At 43.2% G+C, this 19,797-nt stretch overlaps 1 protein-coding gene across 5 annotated transcripts in view; it reads left to right on the top strand.

Moving 5' to 3' along the window:
* Positions 1–19,797, top strand: part of gulp1a (GULP PTB domain containing engulfment adaptor 1a) — a 46,532-nt gene that overhangs the window by 12,027 nt on the left and 14,708 nt on the right. The window contains exons 2-3 of one of the 5 annotated variants that reach the window (XM_084689850.1): positions 7,445–7,536; positions 18,615–18,694. In XM_084689850.1, coding sequence (XP_084545976.1) covers positions 18,667–18,694 — 28 coding nt within the window. In that variant the 5' untranslated portion in view covers positions 7,445–7,536; positions 18,615–18,666. Of the gene's footprint in view, positions 1–7,444; positions 7,537–13,852; positions 13,959–14,171; positions 14,397–18,614; positions 18,695–19,797 lie in introns of those variants that run through there. The other 4 variants (XM_084689851.1, XM_084689852.1, XM_084689849.1 and 1 more) reach the window with 4 other exon arrangements.

Raw genomic sequence — 19,797 nt, forward strand, 5'->3', positions numbered from 1 at the left:
ATGAGCTTGAGAATGCGGTTCCCCATTGACAACCATGGTGAAGAACATGGTGAGCAATTAAATATCAATGCAAAATGAGTCATGTCAGACCTCAAACAAATTGACTTTCCATCTCAGAGGACTTCTTACTGAAACTGTCGTCCTCCATTAGAATGACTCTGAATGAAGCAGTACTTTTAATCCTCAGGTCAAAGATGACTGCTGTGTATTGTGTGTGAGAGGCCGACACACCCGCCTTGATTTAGCACCGCGAGTGGAGGAAGCAAAATAAAATGTGAGGAATCATCACTTTACTCTGTGGCCTCCAGATCCAACCTGAGGAAAACACTCTCCTCAGTTGCCAGTCATTTTATTATACTATTTCCATTTTCCCAGTCCTTTTGTAGAAGGGTAATGAATAGTCTATACTCCTGAATTGACAAGTACACTTATTTTCTTAGTTTTTCTTGGTACATTGACATTCTACTTGCCCAAATGACTAGTTTATGGTGAACTGGATCATTACACTGACGACTAGCACAAGGTTAGATGGAATGTCGGCTTTGTCAGTGATAAATGTTCACTGAAATGTTACATTTTCCATTTTGTTGTAACATGGAACAAAATATAGTCTTTGCCAGGTAAAATAGTGCCTGCTCCCTCAGTCAAATTGATATTAGCTGTTCTAGTGTTAATTGGATTCCTTGACCAGTGATACCAAGCAGATAACAGTTGCCCTGTATGCTGGCTGATCTCTCATCTTTCTTTTCCTATTGTATTTCATGCTTTGTGTGAGGTTCAGTGTTGACCTTTTTTGAAGCAAAACTGCTCAATCAAGACAAGCTGAAAGAGGCTTGACGATGTGTTCACTCAGTCAGTACCACTCCAACCCTAACCCTAACCCAAGGCTGTGCTGTGTCTGAGCCTCCCTGCCTTCACTGGTTTGAGAAGGAGAACCTCTGGGAAAGTTGTTTTGGCAATCGGCCCAACTTCAACTGAACCTCAGAGTTCGGTGTAGGAGCGGTCTCTTAAATACCATCAACCAAACTCAAGCTTTTTCAGCTGTATATTACAAAGTTGTTGAAGCCGGCCTGCTCTGTCAGCACGTATGTCTGTTCTCCAACACCTGTAGACGGAGCTCAACTGTCTGACCTGAAAATGGATTGTTAAAATTAATCTATTTACTATTGATACCCATTCAATACTTTAGGGAAAAGGACCACTTGCAGTATACTTGCATGGCTTCTGGATGCCCCATGAAGGGGAACTCCTCTAAACGTGTCATAGGCCAGTCGTTTGAGACAGCTTCTCTCGCTCAAACTGAGGAGGAAGCTTCTCTAACTTACACTGAAGGAAAAATGAAACTGTCTGACAAACATCAGTCCCCTGCTGTTCCATTCTGTGACAAAGGTCAGATGGACATTGAAAAGGTCAGTTCCCCCAAATAGAATTGATGCTTGATACATTATGAATGTGATTTCACATTATGTGCTTAGTGACACTTGTACAATGCAACTGTTAAATAGTTAAATATTCTTAATGGTCCTCAATAAGAGGAGTGTAAGGAGGATAGATGTAGTTGCCTGTTGAAATCCCTTTGCTTGATTGTAATTATTCTTAATTAAGGATATGTTGTTAAATCTTTATACCCTTAGATAATACAATGACGTGCTACTCTTTTGATCTGTTAATATTAACGTTGGTCCTTTTGGAAAGTTCCTCATCCTCTCAGACCAGTGTTGGCTCTTTAGGAGTGCTCAGTGTAGTCATGTCCAAATGTAACTTTAGGAACCTTGTCTTGCGTCAAAGATGTCATACAATCAGGTAACCACTGTTGGAAAATGACTTTCAGTATCCATTGTATTTTGCTCTCCAAAAGGCTTAGAGAAGTATCTAACTATTTGCGTAGAATCTTTCAACATCTAAATGCATTTGCGTTTTTACCTGCAGTTATTTAGCATACGAGCAGTTGATTCAGATCTCTCCTGTGAAGCTGCAACATGTTGGAGGAGGACAGCAGTAGTGGTCATGACGGGAGTTTGTAACTACAGGAGTGAAAGTACAGTGATGTTCCTACTGCCTCTGTGATGTTCCTACTGCCTCTGTGATGTTCCTACTGCCTCTGTGATGTTCCTACTGCCTCTGTGATGTTCATACTGCCTCTGTGATGTTCATACTGCCTCTGATGTCGCTACTGCCTCTGATGTCGCTACTGCCTCTGTGATGTTCATACTGCCTCTGTTGATTCCAAACAAAAGAGAGCAGGTAGTGTTTAATCAATAATACAAATCCTCCCGTTGTGTCTTCCATACGCCTGCTGTCTGCTGGCAGTAGACTCAATTCCACTTTGCTCACATGAAATTAAGTTGACTGCAATTGACACAAGAAATCAATCATTGTAAGTAGGTCAGGTATTTGTGCTGTCTACCCTGTTAGAAGTAAGGCATGCAGGATGGATGCAACAGAATGGCTTCAGAAGCCCTGGGTACTGGGTACTGGGTACTGGGTACTGGGTACTTGGAACTGTTCTGTCAGATGTGTGAAATAAGCACAATGACTGGATCCTCCCTCCGGTGTATCACACACACACCACACACACACAGTGCTTTTGTCTGAGGTGGAGCAAGTAGGACATTCTAAATCAATTTAATGACCATCTTTTCCAGAAGAATGTTTTTATGAGGATTTTCTAAGTTCTTTACTGGGTACAACCATGCCTGATATCGTTTCATACAAAATAAAATTATCAAAGTAAACGCATTTCATCTTTAACTTACCATTGGTTTTACATTGGATTTTGGCCTTCAAATTATTTTAACTATGAAATTAAAAGGTTCTGTGTATATACTGTGTATACAACTCACCCATTAGATCTGGTACTGTATATCATCACAACTTAAGTCTTCTGAACTTTTCTGGCTAATGTCTTGTAGATCCTCCATAATTGGCGACATTAATACATTCCACTGTTGTTCAGAGCCTGCAGACGGCGTTCCAGTGTAGTCGGGAGGGATTGGTCTTTCCACTCTGACGTTTCCAGTACAGGGCTCTCCCCCTCAGGCACTGAGCTTGCTTAAGGAGAGCATCCTGGCAGTGTGTCTGCTTCCCTGCTTGTTATCTAGCCCTGCCAGCCAACAGCTCTGGAGCACAGGCCTGTGTGCTGCCTGAATCCTTGGGAGAGGGAGCATTATGCTGTCATCGCATCCTATACCTCCTAGAATAAACAGCACAAGAAAGGGAGAGAGAGCTGCTAGCTGTGTTGCATACTGGAAGCCAGGAGCTTTGACAGGGAGGAGGCCTTTACAGCTAGTCCACTGAATTCTTCATACAGACACGACTGGGTGATTTCACAGATGCCCTGAAACATCAACTCAGCAGAATCTACCTTTTGACATTTACTTGCATTGTCCACCTTTAGTCAAATCAAATGTATTCGTATAGCCCTTTTTACACGCAAGCATGTCACAGAGGGCTTCACATACGCCCATAGAACTGCCCCTCAACCAACCTAAACCCTCAAGGAAGACAAGGAAAAACTCCTAGAAAAACTCCCAACAGGAAAAAAAAAATGGAAGAAACCTTGGGAGGAGCAATTCAGAGAGGGATCCCCTCCTCCAGAGACGGTTGGTAAGAGAGAGGAGCAGAACACAAGCTAAACATAGTCATACAATGTCAATGGGTTTTGAAACACCAAAATCCATTGTTCGGCTTTATAGACGTTGGATGGGACCTGGAAACTCGCTCCGCCATGGAGACTGGTTTCCGGTTGACGACCTGGTCCAGTGTTGGTAGACCGACGACCAGGCAGGTCCTGACAGCTCAGACCCCCCACACCACAAGGGATGTGTGGGGGGGACAGAGAGGAAAACAGGGATTAGAGAATGCCAGGAGCAGCTAACAGTTACAGTCGTAATAGAATGAGATCCCCACCGGTCAAGTGTGGACTAGTGCAGCAATTTAACAAAGCTAAGAGGGTATTTGATGCAGCCTCACACACCAAGACAGCGACAGCCCCCCTTGGTTGGAACATGAAATCTGTTCCGGGGGAAACAACACTAAAATAGGTTATATTTATACGAATAAGGATGAAAACAACCAGTACCCCGTTTGTCTCCAACTAGTAAACTATAACAATACATTATACAGCAACGGAACTATTACAGTAACAATATACAATAACAGGTTTACTTTATTTTTAACATCTAAACGGGCAGTGTGAACATAAGCTAAAATTACAATTTAAAAGTTACATGTGAACACACATAGGCAAACGCACACCCCAGGTTTACATGGAAAGTACACACATACTTACCTTTAACAATCATAGAATTGACTAAACAAGAACGTTTTAAATGTCGAAACAGTATCAGCCTCCTTAATTGAGACAGGTAATTTGTTCCAGAGAAGAGGTGCTCTATATGAGAACGCCCTACCTCCAGCAGTTTTTTTTCTTAATTTGGGGTATTACCAGATAGCCGGCATCTTGAGATCTTAGAGTCCTTGCGGGGCAATAGGGTGCAAGGAGACCGGAGATGTACAGTGGTGCCAATCCATGTAGAGATTTGTAAGTTAGTAGTAAAACTTTGAAATCAGCTCTGGCTTGGATAGGGAGCCAGTGTAAAGAGATAAGAGTAGAGGTTATATGATCAAACTTTCTTGGTTTTGTCAATAGTCTAACAGCAGCATTTTGTACCCGCTGTACATTTTTCAAGTAGGTAATGGGAATTAGTAATGGGAATCCAATTTTTCATTCAATTTCCTTTCAATTTACTGGGTTAGTGGATTTTACGTTTGTGTCCGGTTTAGATTACAACATGCAAGCACTTGTTTTTTGAACTGTTCTGCTGTGAAAATGATGCAGCCGGCCTCAAATACGCTCGGTGGCGTAATCCTTTAATGGAATTACATCGGCTTTAAAAGGTGTTCTGACTCTGTTCAACCCCAGTACATATAGGACCCTATGGTTTCTGCTCTCACAAGATCACACCTCCTCACTGCATGCTCTCACATCACATGACACCTCCTCACTGCATGCCCTCACATCACATGACACCTCCTCAGTGAGGAGTCCTCACTGCATGCTCTCACATCACATGACACCTCCTCACTGCATGCTTTCACATCACATGACACCTCCTCACTGCATGCTCTCACATCACATGACACCTCCTCAGTGAGGAGTCCTCACTGCATGCTCTCACAGGATGGGAGCCGGTGGGGGGCAGACGTGTCTTAGGGGTGTCAGAGCCACATCTGGGTCACGGTCTCGTTGGCTTGCGGGTCGCAGGATGACTGCAGCAGGGTGGTGTAGCAGTAGCAGGGTGGTGTCATAGCAGCAGGGTGGTGTCATAGCAGCAGGGTGGTGTCGCAGTAGCAGGGTGGTGTCACTGTAGCAGGGTGGTGTAGCAGTAGCAGGGTGGTGTAGCAGCAGCAGGGTGGTGTGGCAGCAGCAGGGTGGTGTGGCAGCAGCAGGGTGGTGTAGCAGTAGCAGGGTGGTGTCATAGCAGCAGGGTGGTGTAGCAGTAGCAGGGTGGTGTCACAGTAGCAGGGTGGTGTAGCAGTAGCAGGGTGGTGTCATAGCAGCAGGGTGGTGTGGCAGTAGCAGGGTGGTGTAGCAGTAGCAGGGTGGTGTAGCAGTAGCAGGGTGGTGTCATAGCAGCAGGGTGGTGTCACTGTAGCAGGGTGGTGTCATAGCAGCAGGGTGGTGTAGCAGCAGCAGGGTGGTGTAGCAGTAGCAGGGTGGTGTCACTGTAGCAGGGTGGTGTAGCAGCAGCAGGGTGGTGTAGCAGTAGCAGGGTGGTGTCACTGTAGCAGGGTGGTGTAGCAGCAGCAGGGTGGTGTCACTGTAGCAGGGTGGTATCACTGTAGCAGGGTGGTGTCGCAGTAGCAGGGTGGTGTCACTGTAGCAGGGTGGTGTCACAGTAGCAGGGTGGTGTCGCAGTAGCAGGGTGGTGTCACAGTAGCAGGGTGGTGTCACAGTAGCAGGGTGGTGTCACTGTAGCAGGGTGGTATCATTGTAGCAGGGTGGTGTCGCAGTAGCAGGGTGGTGTCACTGTAGCAGGGTGGTGTCGCAGCAGCAGGGTGGTGTCATAGCAGCAGGGTGGTGTCATAGCAGCAGGGTGGTGTCGCAGTAGCAGGGTGGTGTCGCAGTAGCAGGGTGGTGTCGCAGTAGCAGGGTGGTGTCGCAGTAGCAGGGTGGTGTCACTGTAGCAGGGTGGTGTCGCAGCAGCAGGGTGGTGTCGCAGTAGCAGGGTGGTGTCACAGTAGCAGGGTGGTGTCGCAGTAGCAGGGTGGTGTCACAGTAGCAGGGTGGTGTCATAGCAGCAGGGTGGTGTCATAGCAGCAGGGTGGTGTCATAGCAGCAGGGTGGTGTCGCAGTAGCAGGGTGGTGTCGCAGTAGCAGGGTGGTGTCACTGTAGCAGGGTGGTGTCGCAGCAGCAGGGTGGTGTAGCAGTAGCAGGGTGGTGTCACAGTAGCAGGGTGGTGTCGCAGTAGCAGGGTGGTGTCACAGTAGCAGGGTGGTGTCATAGCAGCAGGGTGGTGTAGCAGTAGCAAGGTGGTGTGGCAGCAGCTCAGGAGGATCCTGGGTAACATCTTCACGTAGAGAGGCTGCTGTTTACATTTACTGCTTCCGGCATCTTCTCAGTCTTCTGCTCAACATCTTCCTGCTCTAATGAGACACAATTTCAGGCATTAACAAATAAATCCCTGATGAAGGAATGATGATCCCCCCTCAATCCTGGTTAGTCAGATGTTACGATGTGGAAAGGAGGGTTTGCTCTCTAATGAATCTAATGACACGTGTGGAATGGGATCACACCTACAGGTTTGCTGTGACAGGCTCCGTAAATGACCGACCTCAGAGTTTGTTAATGTTAGTTCATGCTGTAGGCTACCATTTCCCCATCCTTACTGTATAAAAACATCCTCTATATGTGAGTCTGTGGATCTCACGATAAAAAATGAACTAGTAAAAATCATGCATGTGTCACTATCTGTAGCCAGTTATTGCTATATTAAAGTTATCTTGTTGACTTTGTTTCAGCACAGATAGAAGTGACTAAAGAAACGCCTACAATTTATAATCCGTTTGAGATTAATTGTCTGTTTGTTTGAATCTTTAAAACAGGATTATATCCCCTTGCCTTGAATGTGTTAAGTAAATGCCAGGGTTTATGCAGTTTTTCCAGTTCTTTGGGCAGGCATATGTTCCTTTCCCTTCCCATGCCTGATGGGCTACTCTGGGGACTATTAACATTATAGCTCAGCGTTGACTAGAGTACGCATTAGCTATCTGCAAAGAACTCACTTTGGCCAAACTTTTTTGCAGACGCATGCTTGCACTTCTTGCTCTCATGTTAAGTGTAGGCATTGTTCTAAAGCAACATTCTTTTGAACATCCTCTTTTTCTGCGAGTCCTCTGTGCCACAGGATCGCTAAAGGTGATTCTTTCTTCTCTCCGCAGGGGACAACAGCACTCATGAGAATCCAGCGGCTGCTAAATGTGTGAAGCCACATCCAACCCAGGACCCTGTTTGTTAACAATCCACAGTATCGGTAAGGTGCCTTATCTGCCATCATGCACACCCCAGTGTGTCTGAATGGATCACAGACCTCTCCTCATCCAGCTCGGAGCTCACAGAGCAATCTGTGGATGCGCAGTGCTTGCTCAATAACTCCACTAAGTTGCTGTTTGGGATTGTCTTATGTTGAAGGCAGATCACTAACCCATATTCCTGTCATGGCCGTGTAGTGGAGTGCAAAAACACGAGATGTTTGCAGGAGAGAAGTGATTATTCCTGACACGGTCATGGTGATCTGGAGTTCTGCGGAGTGTCTTTGTTCTTGGTGTGGTGTATTGAGAAGCATCACCTCTGTGAATGTAAACTTGAGTCTTGAGTTGAGTGTTTCATAACGTATGTATTACGTTATTCAAATAGCAGTGAAAATAATTTACCACAGTGAACCACCCCTGTCTGGGTAATTTATCAAATGCACCGTGGGCATGTGGTCCCTGTTTGAAATGTCCTTGTGTACAGTGACAGCTCAGCCTGTCCTTTACATTTAAAAAAGATGCAGATGGTAAGATATGAGCGTACATAAAAGACTTGGACAGCCATTACGTCTAACTTGGGTACAGTATGCCTTATCATGCTGAAACGGTGGTGGAGATTAGAGCTACATTATTGAGGTTTATTTGGGCCATAAACGGGCCACTAGTATCCCTTATTGAAATTGATGATGGAGTGGCACCAATTAAAGCTGCTGTTTGGTTCATGTTACACTAGTCTGAAATCCTAGAGCTGTTGCAGTGCACTGGGGTAGGACTCTTCGTCATGCACTAAGGAGTTTAGTAGTGACACACTGAGGACTCAATGAAGGTTGGTCTCATTCCCCAAGGCCCAGATATCAAGGTGGATGTGCAGTGTGTTGTACTAACACAGCAGCCTGAACAAACATGTTGACAGTAGAGAAAGTTTGTATTTAGGGCAAGGCTTGGTGGATCCTGGGTATGTCTGTTAGTCTGCCACCCCGTATTAGCGCACGCACGCACGCACGCACACACACACACACAGCATAGTAATGACACAAGCCAGTCAAAGGTCCTTGCTCCAGGGCATCTCTCAGTGCACCGGGCCAATTTATTCAGACAAGCAGTAACTGATCCCAGAGGTCACCCTGCAAGCACGACACACACACACACCTCCTGCAACACACACACCTCCTGCAACACACACACACACACACCTCCTGCAACACACACACACACCACCCAGCCAATGTGACACACACACTGGAACCCCTTTCTGATACATCAGCGACGGTTAATCAGATCTTGAATGAGTACACGATCAGAAAGCTGTAATGCTAATGCACCATAAACGTGGAAACCCCAAATAGTGTGACGTTTGATAGCGGCACGCCACGGGCCGGACAGTTAATGACTCATGTTAATTGCCTCCTCCCCCGTCCGTGTGAAATGATTGCTCCAATGGCAGGACGGGATTTAGAATCTGCTGTTGATTGAAGTAGATGGAAGAAACCAAAATATTGTTTAGTTCAGGATCCTCAGGTTCATATACACACACACAAACACACGCACACACACAACATAGAAAATAAAACATTTCTGGCTTGTCTGGTGTCAACGATTGTAATTTGTTATGTTTGTGTGTGTGTATATAACACATGTTTAGTTGATTTGCCCCACAAGCCCCAGAGGGGCTCTTGTGTTTGTATTTTCCACCCAGTTAAGAGGCAGGTTTTCCCTCAACACAGCACACAGCACCGTCCACCTGAGGCAGGGCAGGGAAATAAACTGGCATGTCTCTAAGGAGAGCTGACAGAGTTTATTAGCAATGTCAGCAGAATCTACAGTAACAGGCGAGAGTAATGTCAATGTCAGTGAGTTATCAAAAGTACTGCAGAATCACTGACCTTGTTGAAAAATTGGCAGTGGTGGATTGAGTGATTTGTCATTGACGCCAGAAGTGTTCTGATGGTTCCTAAATGATAACCTCTTGACAGATTTTTTAATTTGGGCTAAATATGTTACAAAAGCTGCTTGTTCAGCTGTTTCCTCATCCCAAAGAAGACAGATGACCCTGTTAAAGAACCCAACTTTTCTTTTGTGGTTCTTATGAAGTTCCTGTATTATATTTCTGATGATCAAAATAGGAAAGATTAAATGGTCTAATTTGAGTCCGCTTATGCATATTTTCATATGCATATTCATTTGTGTTTGACTCCTTTTCAAGGTTTTACCATCCTAAGCAGTAGATTATCCTACTGTTATGTTATTGCTTTGTTGCTGTTGTGTCCTCTTGTGTACTTGCAGAACCATTTCTCTCTGTACTGTCTGATTGGAAGCTGTCTTAAAATTGTATTCATACATGGAACAGCAGTATATGGTGTACTTTGCTGTAATAACTTCTAGATGTTTCCTGTATTTTGCAAGGTATTAGGTGTATGTGAGAGCTAACTTTGGGAGGAATGCCACTGTGAAAAAGTTAAACCATATAAAAAAAATAAAAAAAAAAATTGTGAAGTGAGCATCATCCCTACTGTGGTATCATAGCTGCAACTCGGAAGATTTGATCTTATCTAAGTATTTCTTAATGATCAACATTCGTATTATGGAACAAATATGAATAGTTACAATAACATCCGAGAAAAATCTCAGTTTATTTTGAAAGTGTTTGATGTCACCTTGAACCCCGCCACTTCTGAACCACAGAACTCTTGATGCTGTACGCCGTAGTATTCCAGGAAAGAGATATATATATAAAGATTTGATTTTCCATGAGGATATATAAGAAGTTGTGCACTCTTGAAAGATTTGAAATTGTGACACCTTCTTGACACATCCTCCAGACAGCGATCTGTTTCTGAGGAATGTCTCCATCAAACGTCTCTTTGACTCCCAACCACCCGACCCCGGCTGCACCTCAGTAGGGAACTCACTGGGAACTCACTGAAGCAAAGCCCCAACAAGCTGATCTGTACAGTCATTACAGCTCTGTTGTCAGGGTGGAATGATCTGTACAGTCATTATCGTTCCTTTGTCAGGGTGGAATACCACAGGCTTACAAAGCAAGTTACACATTCCAGACAAAAAAAAATTCTGTCTCCGAGTGAACCAGGAAAGGGCTGATCAAATACATTGTAATAACACAGAATATTAGGAGAATGCTCTTGTTCTGCCTTTGGGTCACCTTCAGTGCAGGGTTCTCTGGTAAACTGCTGCTAATTGCCAATTAGGCCTGTGCCACACAGTGTTGACTGCTTCTTCAGTCTCATTAACAGTCCTTCACTGAGCAGCAATAGCGTGACCAAATATTCCCTCATCCAATGGCAGTTGATAAACACTCACATCCGACGCTCTCGCAGCCAACCCTTTTGAAATGTGTATTATGTTTTTGATAAGGGAATGTATTGTATTGGTGGTGCATTTAAATACGCATCCTGCAGTAACTATCGTTACTATAGTAACATCTACAAGGATGAAAATGCATCAACATTTGAAACTGAAAGCCCGTCTGCAGATGAACAGGAATCAGGGTGTACTTGGTTTGTCTCTAGCCCACCTTGTTTGGTTGACACGTCTTACTGGCTACAAAAGGTGCCTTGTAATTGCACCTGATTAGGAGGATAATGAAGCCAGATTTGTGGCTGTAGTAGACTGATCCTCACAATCTTTTCAAATAAATAAATTAAGGAAGGATTTTTTTTGTGGCATGACTAAAGATCAAAGTAAATACTCTAGTATGAAAATGGCCAGCAGCTGTGATGTTGATATGTATCCGCCTCCGGTGGCAAATGTTGGTCGTGTCAATAATAGAGTGAAAGGGTTTCCATATTGTGGGTGGGGGTTATAGCTGCTGTTATAACTGCTGTTATAACCTGTTTAGGACTGCTGACTGTAATGCTCTCAGCTATCTCAAACGTTTGACCTTGTTAGCAGTGGTGTGCATGTGGACACATGTCTCAGTAACTGGAACGCTGTGTTGTGGGAGATGGATACAGCAGGAAAGTTCCTGAAGCTACTTGATTATCCCAGGACACCTGCATACCTGTGCTCTCAAGTTTACGCAACTTCTCCTTGTGTTTTTTGTATTCAACCCTTTTCTTTGTACAATAACATGGCCTAAGTACATTCAGACATCAGAGTGCATTTGAGCTGTAAGCTAGCTCTACTTTTCCCAGATGTGCTTTGGTGTGACATGAAGACCGCTTCTTGCCCTGTAGCTTCTCATGGTTGGAAACACTCAACTACAAACAGCTGAGACCTTTAACTAGAAGATGCCTGCAGGTGTTATTAAAGGCAAACTCAATTTAGATGTGTTTAGAGGGTGTCTGTTATTTAATCAACGAAGTAAAGGTCTAAAAAAGGACCCCGACGTACGTAGCCTATCGTTCACGACGTCAATCATGGCGTGTCATTTTATTTTGATGAAGCGGTGGATGAGGGAGCTGTCATAGTACACAGTACATAGTAAAGGGAACGTTCTTTCTGGAAGAAGTCACGTGGCCATGTGCATTGCTTTTGCCGTGGTGGATTGTATGATCCATGTTTTACCTCTCGGGCTGCTTAAGAATAGGGTGCACGCGCAATTAGCTTGACTACTTAAATCTGACTTGAATTAGTAGGATTGCGTGAGCTGAAATTGGCCTTTATGGAACCGCTTTAGCCCCGCTTGACTAATCAAAGTCTGGTTTGGGACTTTAAGTCCAGCTTTTTTGAGCAGCCTTTATGGAACAGGCCTCCTGCCACACTTCCATAAAACACACACTTAGTCTTCCTGCAACTGTGAAAACATGTTTTTGATTTGGTACACTGGTGTAAAGTGTGATTTGGTACACTGGTGTAAAGTATGATTTGTGTCTAGGCTTGTACATCGTAGTTTATGGAAATTCAACATTCAGTGTTTCAGTTGTAGACTTCAACAGTATTATTCAATTTATTGTATTATTCCAACTTCTCTCCTCTACAACATTGACAATTAAGACCTCCTGTTGGGTCTGCCAGAACATAAGATTCAGACTTAACATTGCCTCAACCTATATTTAGTTTCAAATAGCCCACCTTTCGATGTTGGTATTTCAACGTTAGCTGCAAACGACACAAGACTAAGTTGGTTTGTTTGCCACTAATTTCATGCGGTTCCATGAGACACACTGTGGTGTTATGAGATTTCTGAAAATGTGTGTTGTTCTTCTAGTGGGTCTCCAATTACTAGTGAAAAGAGGCTGTAGGAAACTCCATTTTCAATATATTATATTTATTCCATCAATTAACTTACGAAGCTCATGACTCCAGACCGGTGCGTACACCCTAATCATTAATATGATATTACAGTCTCGTGTCTCACATTTCAGACTGAATACCTAATCATACCTTTTAAAGAGTTGGAAAATTTTTTGTACAAAACCAGAACACCCTTTCCCACCTTGTACAGCTGTCCATACGATGCTGGCAAACATGAAGAGATGCTGGCATAAACCAGAGTTTAGTGTGAACAGAACCTCCCTCCTGGAGTCCTTCCTGTTTAAAAGGCAGGAACCAGAGACCTGCGAGTTGCCTAAGACTTATTCAATCTAATCTGTTTACTCAAATCCAGATAACTGTAGGTCAAATAGGCCTATTTTTTTGTGGATCTAGAGTTTAAGCTTGTAGTTAAACAAACGTTTAGAACAAACATTTCTTGTTGAGACAGGAATTAGTTTTTGAGCTTACTTGAAGTTTCAAAACCTGTGTTTCTACAGGAAGAAAAACATTTTCTTTTTGTAGATCAGATGAAATTGTAATTTTTTATAATCTCTGCCTTTCTCCCACGCTTGCAAGCTGTCCTCAGCAGCAGTTCATCTAAGCGTTGAATGGGATGAGCAAGTGTCGGATTTCAGAGGCAGAACACAGTTCAAGCTGTCAGGTTCCAAGTATTTCTGCAGCTGTAGTGGAAACTGTTCTTTCTTACGATACTAGTTTCCCTTATTTTTTAACACTTTCACCATTTATTGTCAATTTATTAATTTGTTTTTACATGTTACTCTGCTGTGAAATGGTGGTGACAGTATTGTTCAGTGTAATTTGATCACTTAAAGAAGTCTGGTATGTGTTTTATTTAGATCCAGGCCAAGAGTTGTCGGTTCGAAATTCAACTTTTGGTATGTTGATGTTTAAAGTCTTCTGGCACGTTACCTCGGGGGAAAAAAACATTAAAAAAACCCCGTTTGTGCTGACCTGAAGTTTCCTCACACGCGTAGAAACTATTCTGAAAAATTACTTTTGGATGGTTTTTGGGTGGAGGAATTTAACTTCACATCCAGGTATCATGTGTCTTGAGCAAAGCTCTTGAGTTTGCAAACCCATCATCTTTCTTTAACCGCAGTCCTGAATGTATCACCATCTGGCCCACAGCTGAAAACTATTAGGCACCGCTGGAACTTCCTCCTCACTATTCCACCCCGTCACAAAGCTAGTAAGTCGCTATATTTTGGTACTCACTTGGTTCCTTTTGCTTATTTGTACCGATGCCGTTATAAAACGGTTCTTCTTTTGCTCCACTTGGCAGAGGCTGCGTTCCTGGTGGGGTTCTTTAATGATATTTTCTGATCATTGCTGGTAGAGCTGCTGTTTTGTGTGTGGGAGTCTGTGAACGGCAGGGCTGCGCTCTGCGCCCAGGGTCTCCGGCCGATTCGATTGTGGAATGCTGGGGCTAAATTCATAAACAGATTATTTTGTGGTGTGTAACGTGGTGAGGTTAGCAAGCTGGATTCCAGAGCTTGACGAAAAGCAAAGTTGGAGAAGAACAAAGGATCTTTGATTGCCTTTTGTCCGTAGCATGGTGTTGGAGCTGCATTCCTCTCTCCCATGTCGATAGCAGGGCTGCCTGTTTTGGCTCATATGGGTCTGATTAGTAAGTCTTCTTTTTAAGAGCATGTTTGTTACTTTTTGGAAATATTATCAGTGTCATTTTATGTAAAAAAATCGGAAGCCTGTTTGAATGTGTACTGGATTTGGGCTTTAAATAAGTTCTTCCCAGGGTCAAAGTAGGTCAACAAACAAAAAGTTTGTTTCCCAACCTAAATTCCATCTGTCTGACTCACTGAAGGCAAATTGCTAAACAGTTTTTTTTGTTCCCTCATGAAGGCAACACACTTGCTACAGTAATGGTGGATCAATTGTAAACATGAATAAAAACACCCAATGTAGTTTGATTTATTTTGATTGTGGCTTAATGAATGAATTCACCCCATGTATTCATCTTTACTACCAGTGATGTGTTACCTATTACAGCTTTCGAGTGGTGTCAAAGCAGTTTGGTCGTACCTCTTGAGCTGCTAAGTGACAGTGCATGTCCCATTGGCTTTGATAATCAGAGCCGATGGTGTTTATGTGGGACTCCAGCCCCCAGTGTTGCTGTGTCCTCAGAAGCTTCGGTCGAGCGAACATCCAGTAAACCGCATATGGTCTGGGTTGTACCAGGGGAGCCATGCCCCGCCCCCGCTGGGAAGGAGCCCAGGAACAGTCCTGGTTGTATGTGAAGTCAGGAACCCTGGTAATAGGACTGTCTTAGCTAGTGTTGATCCTCAACACTCCTCTGAGTGGACTCAAACATACCTGACTGGCCCGGTGTTTCAGACCACAGCTGGTAAACAACAGTGGGGACTTTGGGAGGTCTGTAACTTACTGCAAAGACGGCGTGTGTGTGCTTGTGTAAGTGTGTCTCTACAGGGTGGTTATTTCGTTCTTTTTGGGTGAGTCACCAGCAAGGAAGCCATTCAAATCAAGCAAACACAGTCCCTGTCAGTCAAACACAGTCCCTGTCAGTCAAACACAGTCCCTGTCAGTCAAACACAGTCCCTGTCAGTCAAACACAGTCCCTGTCAGTCAAACACAGTCCCTGTCAGTCAAACACAGTCCCTGTCAGTCAAACACAGTCCCTGTCAGTCAAACACAGTCCCTGTCAGTCAAACACAGTCCCTGTCAGTAATAATAAGTGACATCACAGCCAGATGTCAGTTTAGGCAACGCAGGATAGGACTATACCAAGCAAATTTATATTATGGCCTGCTCACCTATTTCTCTGTTGTTAATTAATGGCATTTAAAATGTTATTTTGGCTGTAAATAGCTTTGCCGTTGTCAACGGCAACTGTACTTCTCTGGAAAGTGAATGAGGACAGTATCAACAATTGGTTTGATTTTGCTCGTTGTTGTCGTGTTGGAAACAGTTTGCTGGACTGTCAGGCATCCTTATCTTGTTTAGTGAACTGTTCCTCAGGGCTATTTGTTACACTCTGCTTTGTTTTATCAACTTCAATTGCTTTGACAAATAATGCTTTGGTGGCAGTTCCCTATTGACTTCATGTTCTTTTAAAAATGAATAGACGTGTCATTATGTAGTGCTGTGTTTACGGTCATGAATAGCCTTAATTATTTAATACCCAAAGTCAGAAAGCTTCAAAGGAGGGGTTGGAAGTTGCCGCTGCTTGATGACAGTGTCAAGTGTTTTTGGTGGAGATCTCGTTCAGATAAGATGTTGGGGCAGGCAAGCTCAGCAAGGCAACTCCCTGACGCCACTGAAGGCCAGGCTGGACCTCCATGATGGTGGAACTCATCACAACGTGCAGTTTGGTGGTGCTTGTTTAAGGGTTAGGGTTAGTTTGTTTAATAGGAAAGTGATAATGTCAGATGTTTCCATCATTCTCTAAACCAGAAGTTTCTCTTGTGCTCGACCCTGAAACAGCAAACCAGTCACTTGTTCATGTGGCTGTACTACACTCTAGAACTGCATTTTTTTCGTTTGTAAGGATCAAAATCTGTCTCTTTGCTCTAGTAAAACCTTTCTGTTTTGACAGACTTAGGAATGTCCAATCCCCCACCCTGTAGTCTTATTCAGACTGCTCACGCCCTGTAAGGAAACCTACACAGGGAGAGAACATTTGAAGACATTACATGATTTAAAAAAAGCAACATTTTCAAGTTTACAAAGTTTATAGTTAAGTTTTAAATGTTTTTGCAATCGTACTTTCATCACTATCACATCTTCTCAATAATTTTAATCCCTTCATTCTTTGTCTATTTGACAGTTTCATAATACCCAAGTGGAGACAATTATATATTGAATACTGTTGCTATGTAATTTTAAATAAGTCTGATGCTGCAGTTCATGTGTTAATTATGGTAATTTGCCTCTTCGCAAAAGAGGAAGAAATTGTGGTTTTGGTAGCAACACTGCACATTCATTCAAATCTGTCAGAGGGGATTTTCCATGTGGTGTTTTTCCCAATTCCCAATACACAAGATACAATATATTGGTTTAATTCTCCATAGTTGTATGAATCATGTAGACTCTGAAGTGGCCTCCCCAATTCAAAGAAACCCTCATGTTTTAATCTAAAATTCCTGCTGGAGCTGTCAAATCATTTACGTCTTCATTTCAGACTTGGATCAGTTGTATCTTCTATTTCTTCTCCATGATGGAGGTATGATTTTCATACCTATTCAGTCATTGTATCCCACGTGGTAACGCATCTCAAAGAAGATACCTTTGGAAAGTACAGGATTTACTGATTTTTCTTAACTCAGTCATGTAATGTGTTTGTAGCAATAGCTTGTGTCTATGTAGCAATAGCTTGTGTCTATGTAGCAACAGCTTGTGTCTATGTAGCAACAGCTTGTGTCTATGTAGCAGTAGCTTGTCTATGTAGCATTAGCTTGTGTCTATGTAGCATTAGCTTGTGTCCAAAGCAACATGTGTGGGGTCAGAGAGCTTGATGTTGGGTGTGAAATATGTAACTGTATAAGAGTATACTTATTATTTAATGGAATGGAAAAGGCAACACTGCATAAAATGAATACTGTCATTGCTAACTTGACCTGTTTGTGAAAATATTCAACCAAATATTGTCAGAGCTGTGAACGGTTCCTCATCTGAAATTCTTCAGTGCAACACCAGTTTTATTGAGATTTAGGCCTGTTTGTGAGTCTGCATAGCAAGAAGCAGAACGTGTAATAAATCAACTTTAGGAGAATTGTCTCGTTGATGCCACAATCTAATTAAGTGGTGTGTAGAGCACGTTAATGGAATTCATGAAATCTTCAGTATATCACATTTCACCTAATGGTATTTTATATAGATTAATTTGTTGACTTAAATCCTTTAATTTAAAGTGGGAACATGCTGTAGGTGGATTTATTTTGTATTCATTGTGATCACCAAGTAGATTTGTCTCTTGGAGAACTCATAAAGGAAAGAAGCTCCCATTGTCGAGCGTGAGCCGTACAGTTCCTGTATCGCCTCTGATTGGCTGTTCTCTGGGGGAGAACTTGGATTTATAACTAGAAAACTGGGTTGAAAAACACTGGGCAACCTAATCAAGACATGTCAGCGTTGGCTTGCAGCGTGATCCTCACCTCTGTCTGAGTGGAACTGTCATTAGTAGTGCGGCAGTGTTGGCCTTATGCGTCTATTACAATGAATTTTGAGCTATTGTAATTAGCCCAATTATGTTAAATGGGGTATTCCAGGATACTGAACATTTCACCAGACAGAATTGACAGATTCTTCTCACTGTGATTGAGGCTGGAACATAATGTGTTGTCTTCGGTTAACTTATTCATTATTTCCCACAGAAAATATGGGAGAACTGCCTAGCATTCAACACTAATGCTCATGCATTAATGCATTCAAGTAGTTTGTCCTGTTTCATGGCACTGTCATCAGGTTGCCAGTGCTGCAGGTAGTTCTGGATGTAATACACCAGACCCCATGCTTTCCTTTTGCTAGGAGGCTAATGCTAACCTGAGTTGCTACCTGGAAAGGACCCAAAGTCCAGTAAGAAACATAAACGTCCTTGAAAGGTGAAGCTCTAATACACACTCACTCCACAAGTTCCATGTCTCACCTGCGGAAGGGAATACCAGCCATTGCTGTAGAAAGGAACAGGCTTTTGGGTGTGTTCGATGTGGGAGAAGGGGCACACCCCTGTCTCAGACTCTCAGGAGAAACGGGCTTCAAATAATGTCTTTCTGGGAGATGTCTGTTTGTTTGGCAAGACTTTCCATGTTTGGTTTAGTAACGGCTTGATGTTTTTAAGCCATCTTTAACCTCCTTGTTTGTGTTTCTTCAGGGGGAATATTGGCAAATACTCCAGAGACCACCAAGCAGCAAGGTGTTCCAGCATGAACCGGGCCTTTAACAGGAAAAAAGGTGAGCACTTGGCCGCCTCAGTGAAACTCATTTTAATTACGGTCCCCAGATGTATTAGGGCAGGGAATTCATATTTGAATACCCGAATGGGACATGATTTACTCTGTTTGAATGAAAAAGCATTCAACAGAAAATATTAAGTGTCCGTGTGACGGATTGTGACATTTTATCTACATGCAATTACACGTGTCATCAACACTGATTAAAAAGAGCTTCAGGTTGAATTCACATCCTGTAAAATAGTGAGTTAGTGGTGTGGAGATGGTTTGATCAGCTAGATTACAAAATTGTCAAATGTCAACTCTGTGACATCCAGCTGGCTTTCTACATTCTGCTTCTTGTAGATTTAATTTAAGTAGTTTGGTTTGAGATTGCTTCAGAGGCAAATTCCCTCACACTTCAAACACTAATACCTTTATCCTTGGGTGAACAAATGCACGAATGCATGAGGGCCATGTTGCAGACAAATGAAACTATGCAGACTTGACTTTCTTTTGCCTATTTAATTAAATCCGTTATCCCCCCGTGTGCTGCTGTCCAGTGCTAGCTGTGTGAAGTGCTCTGGCTAAGAAGGCAATATGCTCACCCCAACCCAGGCCCTGTGGAGACATTAGATTTTTCCATCTGCCTGCACCATTGCGATATTGAGCTATTGTACAAATGGATGCACAATTAATCGAGTGTCTAGCTAATATGAACTTGGTTGCTTTGTTAAGTACTTTTTTCCGGTCCATAAAGCACTCCTTCACAGGCTGTACTATTGCTGTTTACAGCTAACATACCAAATATGCTTTTCAGCCACTCACTTTTAAAGTTGTAGTTCTCTTAAAACCATATTTTAGCACTGTGAATTAATATTTGATGAACTGCCTTCACCAGTAAGCGCAAGCTCCGAGTCGCAAGCTCCGAGTCGCAAGCTCCGAGTCGCAAGCTCCGAGTCGCCAGGTTTCTGAAGACGAGCCAGCAGCACTCTCCCGTTCAGACATGATAGTTTAACGCTCCGCTCACGGCACTGCTCATCATTTAGGAGTGACTTCCTGCTCTCCCTTTTTTATTTAATATATTATCCACTGGACATTTACGATCACCTACTAATAAGGTGA

The sequence above is a fragment of the Hypomesus nipponensis genome, chromosome 23, assembly GCF_054491055.1.
Source record: "Hypomesus nipponensis isolate SF chromosome 23, ASM5449105v1, whole genome shotgun sequence".
NCBI classification, from domain to species: domain Eukaryota; kingdom Metazoa; phylum Chordata; class Actinopteri; order Osmeriformes; family Osmeridae; genus Hypomesus; species Hypomesus nipponensis.